The 15,967-nt window shown below is 51.8% G+C and overlaps 1 protein-coding gene across 1 annotated transcript; it reads left to right on the forward strand.

Moving 5' to 3' along the window:
• Window positions 1–5,339: 5,339 nt before the first annotated feature.
• Window positions 5,340–14,871, forward strand: TFAP2C (transcription factor AP-2 gamma). The gene is made up of 7 exons (XM_040248639.1): window positions 5,340–5,593; window positions 7,200–7,685; window positions 7,830–7,881; window positions 9,049–9,265; window positions 9,877–9,995; window positions 12,095–12,239; window positions 13,361–14,871. The coding sequence occupies exons 1-7, from the start codon at window positions 5,546–5,548 to the stop codon at window positions 13,644–13,646; spliced, it is 1,353 nt and encodes a 450-aa protein (XP_040104573.1). The 5' UTR covers window positions 5,340–5,545; the 3' UTR covers window positions 13,647–14,871.
• Window positions 14,872–15,967: the final 1,096 nt, after the last annotated feature.

Genomic DNA, 15,967 nt, shown 5'->3' on the forward strand with positions numbered 1-15,967 from the left:
CCTGTAGTCTTACATTATGCCTATTTTTTGCCCAAATTGGTGGCTGAGAAATGTTTAAACCCTTAGACAACAAGTTGTGGCTGTGCTTCCATGACTTTCTGTTTGGAGAAATGCAAAAATGTGCATTTCTCTACATGGATGATTCTATTATAAAAATTTCTTGGTGCCTTTTAACAACAGTGCCTCTGAAGACTGTTGAAGACAGAGAATGTCTGGCAGAGATTGCCAGTAGGTTGAAATCTGAAGTTTTCCTGTCACTTTTTTCCTCTCACTTCTAAAGCACATGTAGAGGAATTTGGAGTAAGTTTTCAAACTCACCTCTCTGGAGAAGAAGCTGCTTGGTTGCCTGGGAAGATTTCTGTGAAAGCCATCGAGGACTCAGATGCTGAAGGGCAAGTGCTGTGCTAAGCTAGTTTCTCCTGCTGACCTGGGTGGTCACGGTGGGTCCCCTGATGTTTAAACTGATGGTACAGGCAACAAATGACATTTATTTTTATGTTTATAATCTTCCTTAAGAAGACTGCATGTTATTGGGCTATCAGGTGTGTTTGTGTTTTCTCTTTTTTAAAGTAACCTGGGTACTTTGCCTCTTACCTTAAGGCAAAGAGCATGTGAAAACCAAGGTGTCAACAAATCTCCATAGCGCTAAGGAACCCCAAACCCACCCACCTCATTCTCCTCCAGGGAACTCTCTGCCCCCGATTCAATTTTACCTGGACTGGAAACCTGCGAGGCGCCTCTTGCCAATGCCAGAACTGAACCCCGGAGAACTCACGGAAATGTTAATAGATCTGGCTTTGGGGACATAATACACTTAAAATGTCCCTTGCCTGCAAGACGTAGAGTACACAGTAAAACAATTTTGTGATGGAGGAAGTCCTAGGTACCGCTTGTTAGAAACAAGTAAAAAATCATTCAAAACGCCGGGAAGACCCTTTTCAATTGGCGATTTTACAGTTTCCAAGGGGAGGAGGGCGGGGGAGGAGTAACCAAGGCCTTCAGGTGTGTCTTCCAATCGCGATAGCCCGTTCTGGCTGTGAATTGTGCCCCCATCCCCCTTCTGTTAATTAAATAAACGCTCCGAGCATTTTACGGCACACGACGCGGCCCTTGGGGACCTGTTGCCGCTGTAGCTCCCATTCTTAAAAAAACCTCAGCTCGCAGAGGGTCGAAGAGCTGGCAACATGAATCTCCAGTACCTAAAGGTGAAAAGAGAGGTGCTGGGTGGAGGGCAGATCCAGGGGTCGGCAGGGAGAGAGGTGCGGGCGGGCAGGCTGCCAGGGGCGGGGTGGTGGGTGGTGGGGTGTTCCCTGGGTGGGATGGGCGCCGGTGGAGGGTGCATCGTGGCCCCTGGGCTCTGCATAGTGTAGGCTCGGGAAGCCGAATCTGCGCCGCCGGGCACCTGGACACAGTAGGTCTCCTCCTCGCCTGGCGGCGACCTGATAAATAGGCGAGGGCCGCCGGGCTTAGCTGGCCTGGAGGTGCCTGGTGTTCAGGACGCCAAGCCGAGAAAGCCTCCAGGGACACTGGGTTCGCGCCTCAGCCCTCCTGCCTGCGCCCCCGAGCGGTTAGGCTGCACCCGGATGGGCCCGGGGACGTTAGTGGGTGGAGAGGTAACAGGCACCTTTGAGGGCGGGGGTCCCCCAGGGCAAGGGAGGTGAGAGCCAGCTTGTGCGTGATAGGTGCCCGAGAGCCGCTAGGATAAGTGACTTTGAACAGCAGGCAAATTGGTGGTTTTGAGGTAGTTAGACGATTAAAAATTCGCCTGCTGAGAAACGGGGCGATGGTTCTCAAGTTAGGAACTCTCCCCGAGACCTCTGCGCTCGAGAGCCTCTCTGAACCTGGGGTCCTCCGGGCCCTCTCGGCTCGATGCTACGCTTTTGTTGATTTGAGAGGGTGTTTGCGAGGAAAAACTAAGGGCTGCGAAACTCCTTCGAGGACCTGCCTGGCATGAAACAGAAAAGTGTTGGGTTGGACCCTGGGCTAAGACGAGAAGCATCTGTTTGTGTGTAGCCGTCACTTTGAATATCACTAAAACAATTGCTATTTTTGATTGCTATTTTGAAGTGACGGTGAATTGACGCAAGCGGCGCCCCCAGCGTGCGCCTGAGTGGGCTTGGACAATTCGGATGCTCTTGGACGCCAAGAGTCCCTCGGATGGGTGCCATTGCCGCGAAGGGAGAGTGTGGGATGGGGCGTGAATGGGGGCCCTCCTGGGTGGCTGCAGGCCCGGGCTTTTCGACTCTGCTTCACCGGGTCCTGCCATTCACTGGGGTCCCAGCCGGAGCACACGCTGTTCCGCGGGGCGGGACACGCACCTCTGGGTGCGCGGCGCCCGCAAGCGCGCTTCGGGCCTCCACCTGCGGCTCGGGCGCCCCTTCCCTGGGGCGGAAAGAGGAGTCGTGGGCCTGCTCCAATCCCGCTCGACCCGCCCGGCTGCCTTCCCGGGCTTGCGCTGGGGGTGGGGGTGGGAGCGGCGGACGCCCGCCGCCTGGGGCTGGAAGCCTTGTTTCCAGAAGCATCTTGGGAGGTGGCGCACTGTCGTAGCGCTACGGTCCTCGCATACGCCTCGTCGCCTCCGGTCTCCAGCGCCATCCGAGCGGATTGGGGGCTGGGGTCCAGGCTTCAAGCGGGTATGTTGAGTGCAGGCTCCCTAGGTGGCGACAGAGGGAAGCCGCTGACTACCCTTCAGCCCCAAATCCTGATGGTATAAGGCGTGCGGGTCCCACGATCCCCAGATTTTGTTGAGAGTTAGGCGGCTGCGAAATCGCGGAGGGTCTGGTGGGGGCATCATTCTCTGGCGGTGGCTGCCCAGGGGCGCGGCCACGCAGTCACGCGTTTTCACGCGGCGACGGGCGGGGGCGCCTTGCGGGGAGGCCAGTCTTGAGTGCGGGAGCCATCAGCTCACTTCTCTCGGTTCAGAGCAGAAAGGTTGAGTTCCAGGGAGGGCTGAGGTTTCCTACATCCCGACCAGGGCGCACGCTTTCCTGGACTCCATCCCTGAAGCCGAAGGTTGTGCGTGTTTGGGCAGGGTCCGCCTGGCGGGGAAGAGTGCGGTTCGTTTTAGTCGCCTTCCCTGTCCCGGGCGCGGAAGTCGCGCTCTGTCATGAGCGCGTGTCCCTTGGGGAGGGGCAACGTCCAGGCCCAGGGCGCTGGTTTGGGAATGAATGGATGGATTTTGCCGAGCCGTTCGGAAACCTCACTGCCTCCGAGGCTCCCTTCAGGGCCCATTGGCTCCTTTTGCCTCCGCCGAAGACTCCCCAGGACTGCGAGGAATTTCCGTCCCTCCGGCTGCCTTCGGCGAGCGCTGCCGCGGAAAGGGTTGTCAGGTCTTGGGGTCGGGGTTGGCACCTTGGTGCCTGGTCCTGGCCCCCAACCTGCCCGGCGGCACAGTTGCCGGCGTGGATGAGACAAGTTGTTCAAGCTGCAACCCAGGCCGGGTCTTGGAGTCAAAGCCGGGGATGGAAAGCCCAGAGTGAAGGAGACCAGGTGTGTCACTGGTCTGGGAATCTGGGGCGCCCGGAGGCGCCGCAGCCTCCCTCGAAAGTGCCTGGGACCCCAATCTTCCACTCCCAGGGCGCCAGCATGCCTGTCGCGCCTGGTCCGATTCCGCCCCCATTCTCGAATCCCAGGAGCGCTGCTTCTGAGGGTTTTTTTTTTCCCCTTTAGCCCTCAGGCCCCGGTATTTGAAAGCGAGCTGTCCGGGGTCATTGTGTGCACTGTCTGTCTATACTTCCTAGTGCAAAGCCCGGAGAGAAACCTGAAAAGCCCCCAGTGGTTTCACCTCGAGGTTTTGTTCTCCCACCTGGTCGGCAAATCACCTTGAGTCTGCCTACTAAGGCCAAGGAGAACGTTTCACTTGGAAGACGCCTATTTTTATTTTGGTTACTTTAGGCCCATTTGGATTTTAAGAAATGTTAAACCACAAACAAACCCAAGGAGGAGTAGGGAAGAGGTGGGTGCGTTCATTCCGTGGACAGGGAGCAGCGTCAACTCCAGGCCCAGTGGGGCCCTGAACTCTAATAGGTATTGATAACTGCAGTATTGGATTCAGAATCAGATGGAAAGAGCACCCTTCTCTGATTCCCTGTGAATGTTTAAATTCAGCTCCCAAATCCAGTCAGGATGTCCCAACAAAATTCCCGCTCAAGAATTAGAGATTTTATCTTTGTAGCAAAAAAAAAAAAAAAAAAAAAGGTCAGTTACAATTATTGGGCCAATGGATTCTGTTTCTTAAAAAAAAAAAACCTTTTAATAGTGCTTTCTGCCTTCAACTCTGGGTGGAAAATACATAATGAGGTGAGAGGCAGCGTTTATGCGTAAGGAAGTTTCGTTTTCTGCTTGCATCTGCGAAACGGAGGGGAACTCACCTCTCAAGCGGGGTCCCTCTATGGCCCCTCCTTCTGGGGGGGGGGCCCCCCCCCCGCCTCTCCCCTACTTATGACACTAGGGTTGTATTCAGCCCCGCACCTTGTTTCTCTGTTGAGCTGAGGCTTCCGAGTGCCTGGCCCGTCGGAGGAAACTGACGAGCTGGAGCTGAGCAGGGCAGGGCAGGGCAGGGCAAGGCTGGGCGAGGGCCCGCGGGTGCCCCCACCTCCCTCCCGGCCGCAGCCCAGCGGTGGAGACGGAACTTCGGGCGATGGCGGCATGAAGAAGTTGTCCTAGACTTCGGGGCCGGTGGAGAGGCCCGCCCGCTCGGTGGCGCTTGGGGCGGACTCCCCAGAAGGCCTTCCCACCCCATCCCCTCGGAGGAACCCAAGAGCACTGTGCCCACGTCGTGCGGGGGAGGGGTCTTCTCGCGGAGGGGTTGGGTCTCCCGCAGTATGACCCCACTGTAAACCTTGTCTCCCTGGAGTGGGTGGTCAGGACGTTTTAGGATATGAGGGGAGCTCAGGTCTTGAGAGTTCCCCTAAATCGGGGTCTCTAACTGCCCGTGACGGCGTCTTTCGGAGGATGGGGAACGGCGGCCTAGGTGAAAGGGGGGGTGTGGGGGCTCTTGGATTTGGATCTCTGTTCCCAGCTCTGCCCGTTTCAGGTGTGTGCGTGCTGAGGGTGACTGATGGCAGGCGTGATGGGGGACCCTGGCCTCAGGCTTGCGGCCGTCAGCGAGGTACCTTCCACTAGACTCTGCTCCTAGCCCCACGCAGCGTGGGTCTCCGCGCGGCGCCCGGCCAGGGTGCGGGGCGGAGCTAGGCTGGGACTGGCTGGGGGCCGCCCCGCCCGGCGCCGGGCCTTCGCGCCGGCCCCCGGGGAGGAGTTATGATAATTTCTTTCTCATTAAGGCTCCCCGATCCCCCGGCTATCGCCGGGACACACAGTGCGGGCGCGGCTTCCCGGGTCCCCTGCAGCGGTCTTCACACCCGCGGCGGCAGCATCTACAATTGCGGAGCCGCCGATGCGCGCTCAGTGATCCGGACAGCTAGGCCCGCGCGGCCGGGGCGGCGGCAGACGCCTGGCCACCGTGACCCCAATTTTGGATTTACCGCTCGGGGGGTGGGGGGAACCTGGATTTAACTGGCGATTGTTTTGGGGGACGCCGGACGCCATGTTGTGGAAAATAACCGATAATGTCAAGTATGAAGAGGACTGCGAGGTGAGCTGGGCACAGGGGCGCAGCCCGGCCCCACCCGAGTACAGTCCGGGAGGCGGGGGCCACTGGACCGAGGTCGGGGGCGAGGGCGCAGGAGCAGCGAACAGGCACCCACCGCTTGCCCTTCGATGGGACAGAGTCCACTTCTCCGGACACCCCCTATAGTGCGTTTCTCCGGGGTCCCCTTCCCGAATCGGGCCTTTCCAGCCTCGGGAACGGGGCCTGGAGAGAGAGTGGCAGATCCTACCCACAAAGCTTACCGGCCTGTTTCACGCGAAGCAAAACAGCCCTTCTTCCCGTTTTCTCGGAAGAGCGCCGGGTCTACAACTCTTTAGAGGTGTCTTTTACGCACGAAACCTCCGTCCAAAGGCGTTAGAAGAGGCGGCTTGCCGGCGATACCTTTGCGGAGTGTCCTCCGAGGCGGGCTTGTCACCTGCTCCGCTACTCCCTCGGGGAGACAAGAAAACAGTGGAAGTTTGGCTTTCGAGAGAAGTGGGGGCTGGGGAGGGGGGGCGCGCTGAGGCCAGATGGGGCCGTAAGCGCTCGGGAGTGCTCCATCCTGTCGGACTGGTTGAGCTAGAGTTTGGGAGAGTGGGAGGGAGGGAGGCGGCGAGCGGGAAGAGGAAGAAGACGCAGGCGGCGCGAGGCGTGCGCCTGGGCCCCGGGAGAAAGGCGAACGGTGGCTGCGGGGACGCGCGAGAGCCGTGCGTCCGGGGCACCTCGAGGGGCCGCTCCAATTTGCAGGCCCGGACACCTCCGCTAGGGGGCGACGGCGTCCTGTCTCCGGGTCCCCCAGCCCCCGCTCCCGCTACCCCTGTGACCCGGGGACACATGGCGACACGTCCTTTCAGAATTAAGTCGGACAGCCCTGGGGCCAGGGAACATGTGCAGGCAAGGCTGCCCAATTTTGGGGGTCCTTTCTCCTCCCTGTGTGCCCGATTGATGGGGAGACTAACGATGGTCGGGCAGGACGGTCTCACGTCGCCGTGGTCTCACATCGGTAGCCCGGGAGCGCACGCCTGGCTCCAGCGGGTTCCATCCTGAATCCCTGGGGCGGCGCTGGGCGGCCCGGCTAGGGAGGGTCTCTCGCCCGGAGGTCTTTGTCCTGAGGGCGTGGAAGGGAGGGTCCCTGGGGCGGGGAAAAAGCGCATTTCCTGCGCGGCGCGCATTATCCGCGCGCGCCTCTTCCCCGCTTTTGGCGAACAACGCTGGCATGTGCGGACTTGTGGGCGATCGCGCTCTGCGCAGCGTGCAGACCTTCTCCCAGGATTCTTGCCTCAGCTTCTCCCGCCCCAACACCTGGGATGCGAACTGGGGGCCCCCGATTGCCTCGGGCGACAGAGCTCCCAGACCTTCGCCGCTGGGCCCCGGGGGCACCTTCCCCCAGGTCTTTTCTCCAGTTTTCCTTTTGCAGATTCGCGGTTCACAACGAAGCTCCCCCGGGGCACGTTGCTCCCCCAGAGGCCTTTTGGCTCGAGGGCAGGGCCCCGCGGGGTCGGGCTGGGCGGGAGCAGTGGGTCTCCGGGCGCAAGAGGCCCGGAGCGGCGGCCGCACTCAGTTCGCAGGAGCGGGGTTTCGTCCTAACCGGGTCTCGTTTTCTCTGCCCCAGGATCGCCACGACGCGAGCAGCAATGGGAACCCGCGCCTGCCTCACCTCTCCTCCGCCGGGCAGCATCTCTACAGCCCCGCACCGCCCCTCTCCCATACGGGAGTCGCCGAATACCAGCCGCCCCCCTACTTTCCGCCTCCCTACCAGCAACTGGCTTACTCTCAGTCGGCCGACCCCTACTCGCACCTTGGAGAGGCGTACGCCGCTGCCATCAATCCCTTGCACCAGCCCGCGCCCACCGGCAGCCAGCAGCAGGCCTGGCCCGGGCGCCAGAACCAGGAGGGGGCCGGCCTGCCCTCGCACCACGGGCGCCCGGCCGGCCTGTTGCCCCATCTCTCCGGACTGGACGGCGGTGCCGTGAGCGCACGCAGGGAGGCCTACCGACGCTCGGACCTGCTACTGCCCCACTCGCACGCCCTGGACGCCGCGGGCCTGGCCGAGAACCTGGGGCTCCACGACATGGCACACCAGATGGAGGAGGTGCAGGTGAGCGCCTCAGCTCTGCCCGCTCCGGCCCGGACCTGTGCGTGCGTCCCACTGCCCTCTTACCCCCTCAGCCCCACCCCGGCCCCCCGGTCCCCCGGCCAGGCTCTCCCCAAACTTAAGGAAACTTTGTCATTTCTCCCTCAGAATGTGGACGACCAGCACCTACTTCTGCATGATCAGACAGTTATTCGGAAAGGTACGCAATGAGCCACAGTCCTTGTTTTCCTCTGGCCCACACACCCTACCCTGTTCTGGTTCTTAAGGGCTCTGTGAAGTTATTGATTTGTTGGCAAGGTGGAGCCTTTGAGATATGACTTGGGACATTCGTGGTGGGGGGAGTGACAGGTTTTAGGAGTGAGGAGAGACGGCATTTAAGATCTAAATGGGAAAAGATGCTCTCAGGTGCTGCCTCTCAATCTCTGGTTTTGTCACTTGCTAATTTTTTTCCCTTGGGGAGTGTCACTTCTTGGATTTGAGAGTGTTTGTACAATGCTCCAGAAAGAACTCCAGAGTGAGTTAAGCCTGTGATTTAATTTGGAAAATTAGTGGAGTGTTTGGTCCTGTGACAATTTTAGTTGTTGAATGGGTTGCTGTGATTTTATTCCTGTGTTCAAATACAAGGTTAAAGGGCCTTCATTCTGATCTGTAAGAAGATGGTGGGAAGCAGTTTGGCCTACAAAACGTACAGCTTTAAAATGCACGCGTCTGGGTGATCTGTTGGTTTTAGGCTGGGATGAGGTGGGAGGGGGTTTTTGGAAAATGAGATTACTTGGTGAGTGAGTGGCTCATGACATTAAATTACATCTAGCCAGGATTACCAGTTTGGTTTTGCTGGGAAAGAGTCATCCTAAATCAAGGGTAGTTATGACCTGTAACTTGAGGTTAAACTGTTTGAAATCAACTGGGAAAAATTAAAAAAACAAAAACCCGTATAAAATAAACTGAATTTCCCAGTAAAGTTAGAACAGATTTATTTGTATTTAAAACTTTGCTGTGATCAGTTGCATTGAAAGATTTTAGCAAATGATTGGAATACGTCCTGCAATTTTGGATATTCCTTGAATGATGGGGGGAAAATCATCATTTAGTTAAGAAGCAGTCTTTTGAAAACAAATGTTTTAATTAATCAGATTATAATAGTGGCTAGAAAATGCAAACCCAGATTTTGACTAATTAATTTCCCAAGGTGTTAACTTGTGAATTTCAGACTTGATTATCTTGAGGAATACAGCTTAAAAAAAAAAATCTGTTTGCAGTTTATAGCCCAACACGAAACGTTACTGTTGAAGGGCTCCTTCACTTTTGGTGAGTGATTTGAAAAGGTCTCTTGCTTGGGACTGCCACTTCTGATCTTCATTTACAGGTCCTATTTCCATGACCAAGAACCCCCTGAGTCTCCCTTGTCAGAAGGAGTTGGTGGGGGCTGTGATGAATCCCAGTGAGGTCTTCTGCTCAGTCCCTGGAAGACTGTCCCTCCTTAGCTCTACATCTAAATACAAAGTGACAGTTGCTGAAGTCCAGAGGCGGCTGTCCCCGCCTGAGTGCTTAAATGCCTCATTACTGGGAGGTGTTCTCAGAAGGTACATGGGGACACGTTGTGGGGCATGGTCGTTGGATAGGTGGTGGGGGATGAAAAATAAAAAAGCACCAGGGAGGTATTTTTAACATTTATGTAACTTTTATACCTAACACTGAATTCTAATCGGCTGGGGGGAGGGGGACGGCTTAGTACATTTCATCTCTTTTAGAAAGTGCCGAAAGTGCCAAGTGTAGAGAAAAGTGCTAAAACAATGCTAATAAATTCTCATTTGGTTGGAATTTGATTCCATGTATGAAGTGGTAGCATCTGTATTTAGGGTAGAGGAGCTTCATGGGTCTGATTCTCCCCAGGGGAGCAGTTTTTGTTTGTGTTGGGGGGGGTGCTGCTGCAGTTTCTACAAGTGAAAATTTATCTGCTCCAGTACAACTTGTAGTGTTCTGTGATTAAAAAAACAAAAATACTGGCGATGCTAAGAAAGATTTTTTAATTTTATGGAGATAAGGACTCCCTGCATCACTTGATTAGGAACCATATAATGTTGAAGGTGAAGGTCTTTGACAGATGTCTGTTTTGATAGCAGCAGGTTAGGCATTTCAGCATTTTAAAGTGGTTTCTTGAGAGAAGTTTTTTTTTTTTTTTTTTTTTGCCTAGAGCCAAGTCTAAAAATGGTGGCCGGTCCTTGCGGGAGAAGTTGGACAAGATTGGGTTGAATCTTCCAGCTGGGAGACGGAAAGCGGCTCACGTCACCCTCCTTACATCTCTCGTGGAAGGTCAGTGGAGGTTTTTTTTTGTTTTGTGGTATTTGTAGTTGGTGCTGTTGTGTCTTTTACTATTTCTCTAAAGAAAAGCTTAAAAACAACTAACTCTTAGTCACAAGTAGCGAGGGATGCGAGAAGTGATTTGGCATGTGTTGTTTACAGTGACTCACAGTCATTTAATCAAATGTTAATCCCAGAAAATCACTGTTAAATTTCCTATCAGATGAACCAGTTTCTGAAGGATGAAATGATTTGGTACATGTTTTTTCGTTGTTTTATTTTCTTGTTTTAAAGCTGGTTCCTTTGGGTAAAAATACCGTTTCTAGTTTTTGTAGCTGTGGGCTATTGGGATTATGGTAAATGAAGAGAAAAGCCCTTGTATACAGTGAAAACTGGTCCAATTCACAACTCCTTTGTTAATTTCCCCATCAAAAAAAGTAATGGTGGGGGGGGAAACCTGATGGGGCCCACAGATGGGTCCTGCTCTCCAATGCTAAGATAGTTAGGATGTGATATTTCAGTTTCTTGAATGGGCTTACACCCACTAACCTGGAAAGTAGCCAAGAATGCAATACGGCCTTTACAAAGGGAGCGAGGGAAAAGTGAAATAATTATTTTTAAAAACAAAACAAGCTGGTTGTTACTGCGCGAAGAATGAGTTGAGCACCGAGAGGCTTATCGCCAGCGCCTCGTCCAATCAGCGGGGCGCTGGGGGCCCGGGGAGCCAATGAGGGGTGGTCTCCTGGCAGCCAGGCGATCTTTTGAACATTTTCTTTCCCTGGTTTACACGGTGCCACCGCGGTGCTAAAAGAGACTTGGCAGGGCCCGGCTCTACCTTTTTATGAGTTGTCTTTGGAGGTCAGGGCCAGGAGAAAGGAGCTGCCTGTTAGATGCTCTTGGGGACCAGCTGTCCTGCATGGAGAATGGTGGGCTCTGCGTGTGTGAAACATAAATGTGGCTCCCCAAGGTTTCCTTACCAGCCAGGCAGGGGTGCTTGAATGAGAACGTGAACAATGGATCTCAGATTCTGATTTAGTGAGTCAGGGAGGGAAGTGGAGATAGTGGGGGTGCCACCATCTGGGTTTTTGTAAAGCCCTGACAGCCCCACATCTTGGAATCAGACACTTCAGTGGGTTCCTCGGGTGGGAGATGACCACCACCACCTTACCATACCGCTTGGTTTTCTCACTCTCTGCTCCCAATGACTTAGACAAGGGGGTAGGTAGTCCAGGTTGGTAGGTAGAGTTCCTGACGTTTCTAGTAGCCCCCCCCTTTTTTTTTTTTTGGCCACACCATGAGGCATGTCTTAGTTCTCTGACCAGGGATCAAACTTGTGCCCCCATTGCGTTGGAAGCATGGAGGCTTGACCACTGGACTGCCAATGAAGTCCCCCTTTTAAAAGAAACAGTCTAGAGACTTAGTTCAACCAGCAGTGGGGCGCCCTCATTTAAAAGCAAAGGTTTTGTCCCAGTTTGCTTCTTTGACAAACATGCTCACCTCCCTTAAATTTTCTGACTTCCACACGACAACACAGAGAAAACATGGAGATAGTATCTCCGTGAGCTGCTCAGGTTGGGCAGAGGACTGGGTCACACTGGTCAAGAACAGTTAAAAATGTCAGTTTTTCCCTCCTGACATTGTATGATTTCACCCTCTGTTCCTAGGGAAGAGTACCCACTGAAAGCACCCAGGAAGTTCTCCTTACCAGCTGGATTGTTGGCCCCGTGTATGATTTCATTTTAGAATACAGAATGACCCTAGACTGATTGTTGTTCAGTCTCTAAGTTGTATCCAACTCCTTGGCGACCCCGTGGGCTGCAGCACACCAGGCTTCCCTGTCTTTCACACTATCTCCTAGAGTTTGCTCAAACACCATTCAACCATCTCATCCTCTGTTGCCCCCTTCTCATGCCCTCAATCTTTCCCGGCATCAGGGTCTTTTCCAGTGAGTTGGCTCTTTGCATCGGGTGGCCAAGGTATTGGCGCTTCAGTTTGTTCCGATGAGTATTCAGGGTTGAATAGACTGATAGTCCTGGAAAAGGGGAGAAGGGCTAGTTTGCCGTGGTGACCACAGCCACCCTAAAGTCTGTTATCATTGCCGATTATTCTAGGTGAGGCAGTTCATTTGGCTCGGGACTTTGCCTATGTCTGTGAAGCAGAATTTCCTAGTAAATCTGTGGCTGAGTATTTAACCAGACCTCATCTTGGAGGGCGGAATGAGATAGCAACTAGGAAGAACATGCTGCTGGCTGCACAGTAAGTATCCAAACTTGAGAATTTGATACTCTGATGCTCTGACCTTGAAGCCCAGAGGCCAGCACAGCCCCTGGTGCTCAAGAAAGAAATGCTCCTTAAATAAGTTAGGGTGTTGAGCAAAATGAATGTCGAGGAGTGTAAAAGTACAGTCAAATAGGATAACTTTGGGGTAGGATTTAGAAGACTAAGAACAGTGAGAGTATGGCTCACAATGAATGTTTTTGAGCTGCTTAAGTTATTTAGCTCAAAATAGTTAAGCTTACTCGTTTATCTTATTTGCATGTCTTACAAAAATGTGTTAGAAACAATTTATTTTGTCACATCCAGTAGCGTTGATGTGCCTTCTGCTTCCTGATAACAAGATGTTTTTCTATTTTAATTATTTTGGCTATACCATGTGGCATGCGGGATTTTACTTCCCCAGCTAGGGATGGAACCCGTGTCCCTTGCAGTGAAAGTGGGAGTCTTAACCACTGGACCACCTGGGAAGTCTGTTTTGTATTTTAAAACGACCCAGTTGAATGTAATGACCCAGTTGAATGTATAGGAGTCATAGGCAAATTAAATGTCTCAAAAACAACTTAATGCAGCTGAGGGGTTTCTCATCGAAACCAACAGTAAATTGATTTTAAAATCATGGTAAATGAAGCAGAACCAGTCAAGTAGGAAATAGGGCAGAAAAGAGCCGATGAACCAGCCTGTATCACAGAGTGAATTTTGGGGAAATAAATTCCCAGTTCTTGACAGAATTGTTTTGTAGGAACCAGACTGCATCAGAAAAAACTCACTCTTCCTGGGCTGGAATTTTGACTCCGTCTCTTTACTAGTCCTGGTGACCTTGGCCACTGGATTGTGGCGTTAATCCTTTTATCTTTTCTAATTGCAGGGAAGATTAAATAAGATAGTGCTAAAGGAGTTTAGTTCCTGGCTTTGAACAGTATAGGTGCGAAGTGCAGCAGCTTAGGCTATTGGTGTTAATTTAAAACCTATTGGGCTGATCAGCCCCACATTCTGTTTGCCTCCAGGTGTCACCCCCATGGTAGTTTAGTCTTGGTGCTCTTTATCTGTTATGGGCCAAGGTTGAGCTCAAGCTCAACGGTGTGCGTTGACTGTCTTTCCAGGCAAGTGTGTAAAGAATTCACAGATCTTCTCAATCAAGATCGAACTCCCAACGGGAACAACCGACCCACCCCGGTCCTGGAGACCAACATTCAGAACTGCTTGTCTCATTTCAGCCTGATTACCCACGGGTTTGGCAGCCAGGCCATCTGTGCCGCAGTGTCTGCCGTGCAGAACTACATAAAAGAGGCCCTGATAGTCATAGACAAATCCTACATGAATCCCGGAGACCAGAGTCCAGCCGATTCTAGCAAAACCCTGGAGAAATTGGAGAAGCACAGGAAGTAAAATGAGGGGGTGGTGAACCAAGGGCCGAAGAGTTTGGAAGGAAAAGGACTCCCAGATCATCTCGACCAGGACAGACTGGGCACCCCGCTTACCTGGGGCAGGGTTGTTACCCACCTTCCCATGAAAAAAGGCCTCCGTTGATTTCCAGCTTTTCACGTGCCCTCCTGGATTCCTTAGTATTTAGGGAGTGCTGAAGCGTCTCCTTAACTCTGGACAAGATGTTGGAAGTGCTGGTTCTTTACTCATTAAACTTATGTTTTATTTTTTTGGAACCCCATTCTTCCTTACTCTGGAAGTAGTGCTACAAGTTTTCGAACCTTTTGAATAAATCCCCGGGCTAACAACACTCACATTCACTCAGCTGTTGAAAGGTCAAATTGATGGGATTCAGATCAACAATAACTTTTAGTGTTGAGGTGAAAGTATTTATGTAGTTTCTTCAGCCTCCTCCTGCATACCAATAGGAGGCAAGGATTCTGTCCACCTAGCAACTGGTTAATGGGTGGCATTTGTAACACTTTAAAACCCCTTGTTCAAAGGGGCCCTTCGGGTTTACGAAACTTGTAGAAACAAAGCCTGCTGATGACTTTATGTTTTTTTCTTTTAAAAAAAAAAAAAACTTTGAAAGTTAACTCTTCAAGGAGGAGACTCTTTGAAATGACATTCCTTTAAGGTATGGAAGCTTTATTTTGCATATTTATTTCACATCTTAGTGAAACTTGAAAAGGGTAGGCATGGAGCTTTTTTTTTTTTTTTGCTGTCTGTCATCCCCCAGTCCCAGAGGAGGCTCTGTATTTTGAGAAACTGAGTTGAGTGTACAGATTTTATTTATGCATAATTTAATGGGGTCTGTAAATACGGGTGCACTTCTTATGACTTTTTGAGAAATGGGATTCGATTTTAATATTAACTTTTAAAGGTGATGGGGTAATCTAAGACATATCTTTAGGTTTTATTCGTATGTACACAGGGTATTAAGAGTTAAGAGGATCTTCAGCTCTGTTCTTGACTCTGGAAGACTCTTATTTAATTGAAGCTGTCCACAAAGCAATAACTTTGTCTTGTTCCTGTTGGGCTGACCCCTCGAAGAGGTACAGTGCGAGGTACAGTGCGTGTGGGTGAAAATGGAGTTTTGGAATTGAACTCCTTGCCTGTAAATGTTCCCTAAATAATTGTGTATATGAAACCTGTATAATAAAAAGTATTCTCGATAGAAGCTGTGAAAGTCTGGTTGGAACCTGATGTATTTTTTTCATCTCTAAGAGGAGTGGCAGAGATCATTTCTGGTTTGACTGTAGGCGAGCAGTAAAGCTGTGTGCCAGGGGAATCCCTCGTAAGATTGCTTCGTCACCCCATGCCATGCACTCAGCAGCTCTCAGCTTCGTAGGGTACCATCTCCCCTGACATAATGGCTGCTGGGAGATGTGTGAGGGATGGTTGATTGACAAATAAGAGGAATCTGCAGTTTGGGAATCCTGTCTTGTGTAAGACCACTTATTGAGAAACACGGTTCATATGGTTAAGTTGCATCAAAATTTTGAGAGTGGACATGAGATGATTGTGGGTAAAGACTGGACAGATCCTCCTTGGGAGGACTAGGCCTTCAGGCAGATGCAGGCAGTGGAGGTGTGTGGTAGGTGCCCTGAGTGTTTTCTCCATGGAATTTCTCCATCTTGGGAAACATGATCATGCACATGGACATTCTAATCATTTTGTCTAATGGGCAGATCAGAGGTTGGGTTTCTGTCCTTGGGGAGCAGAAGAGACTGGCCGGGCTTGTGTGCTTATGGGATGTTTGCTAGGATCTTGGATGTTCACCGACAGTCCTTAGGTTTCAAGTTGAAGTGGCCTGGCACATCCTCCAGGAAACGATATGTTTATAGTTTGGCCTGAGTGGCTGGGCTTCAAAGGGAGTGTGGGAGCAAAAGGGTTTTCCATGTCTAAGGCTGTTGCTTCAACTCCAGACTCACAATCCTTGATTCATAACTCTACCAAATGCTTAGCAATTCCTGATTTAATACTGGCATTGGATGTTATTAAGTAAGTTAAACTCTGCCAACCTAATACTTTGCTCTTGGCAGCTTGTCTCTGGCCATTGAACATTCCCATTAAGTTGGATTTATCTGGTTGCTATCTCAGGATTACAATTGCTTTGCTTTAGAGCAGTGAAAAGAGGTCTCACATTGGCAGTTATTTCTCAATCGAGATGTGAGACCTTGGGTGTTAAGAGGAGATGAAGGGGGCAAAGGATTGAAGGAAAAAGGACTTTGCTTATCAGCATCTCTGCTTGCTTTTGGACTAGACTCTGGCTTTGAGAAGCT

The sequence above is a fragment of the Oryx dammah genome, unplaced genomic scaffold (genome assembly GCF_014754425.2).
Source record: "Oryx dammah isolate SB20612 unplaced genomic scaffold, SCBI_Odam_1.1 HiC_scaffold_10, whole genome shotgun sequence".
Taxonomy (NCBI): Eukaryota; Metazoa; Chordata; class Mammalia; order Artiodactyla; family Bovidae; genus Oryx; species Oryx dammah.

Bases quoted from the DNA above. Each gene is read 5' to 3' on its own strand.
- TFAP2C (XM_040248639.1), top strand. From the start codon at position 5,546: ATGTTGTGGAAAATAACCGATAATGTCAAGTATGAAGAGGACTGCGAG. The intron at 7,882-9,048 runs GTACGCAATGAG...CTTCATTTACAG, and splicing joins TCAGACAGTTATTCGGAAAG to GTCCTATTTCCATGACCAAG. The intron at 9,266-9,876 runs GTACATGGGGAC...TTTTTTGCCTAG, and splicing joins CTGGGAGGTGTTCTCAGAAG to AGCCAAGTCTAAAAATGGTG.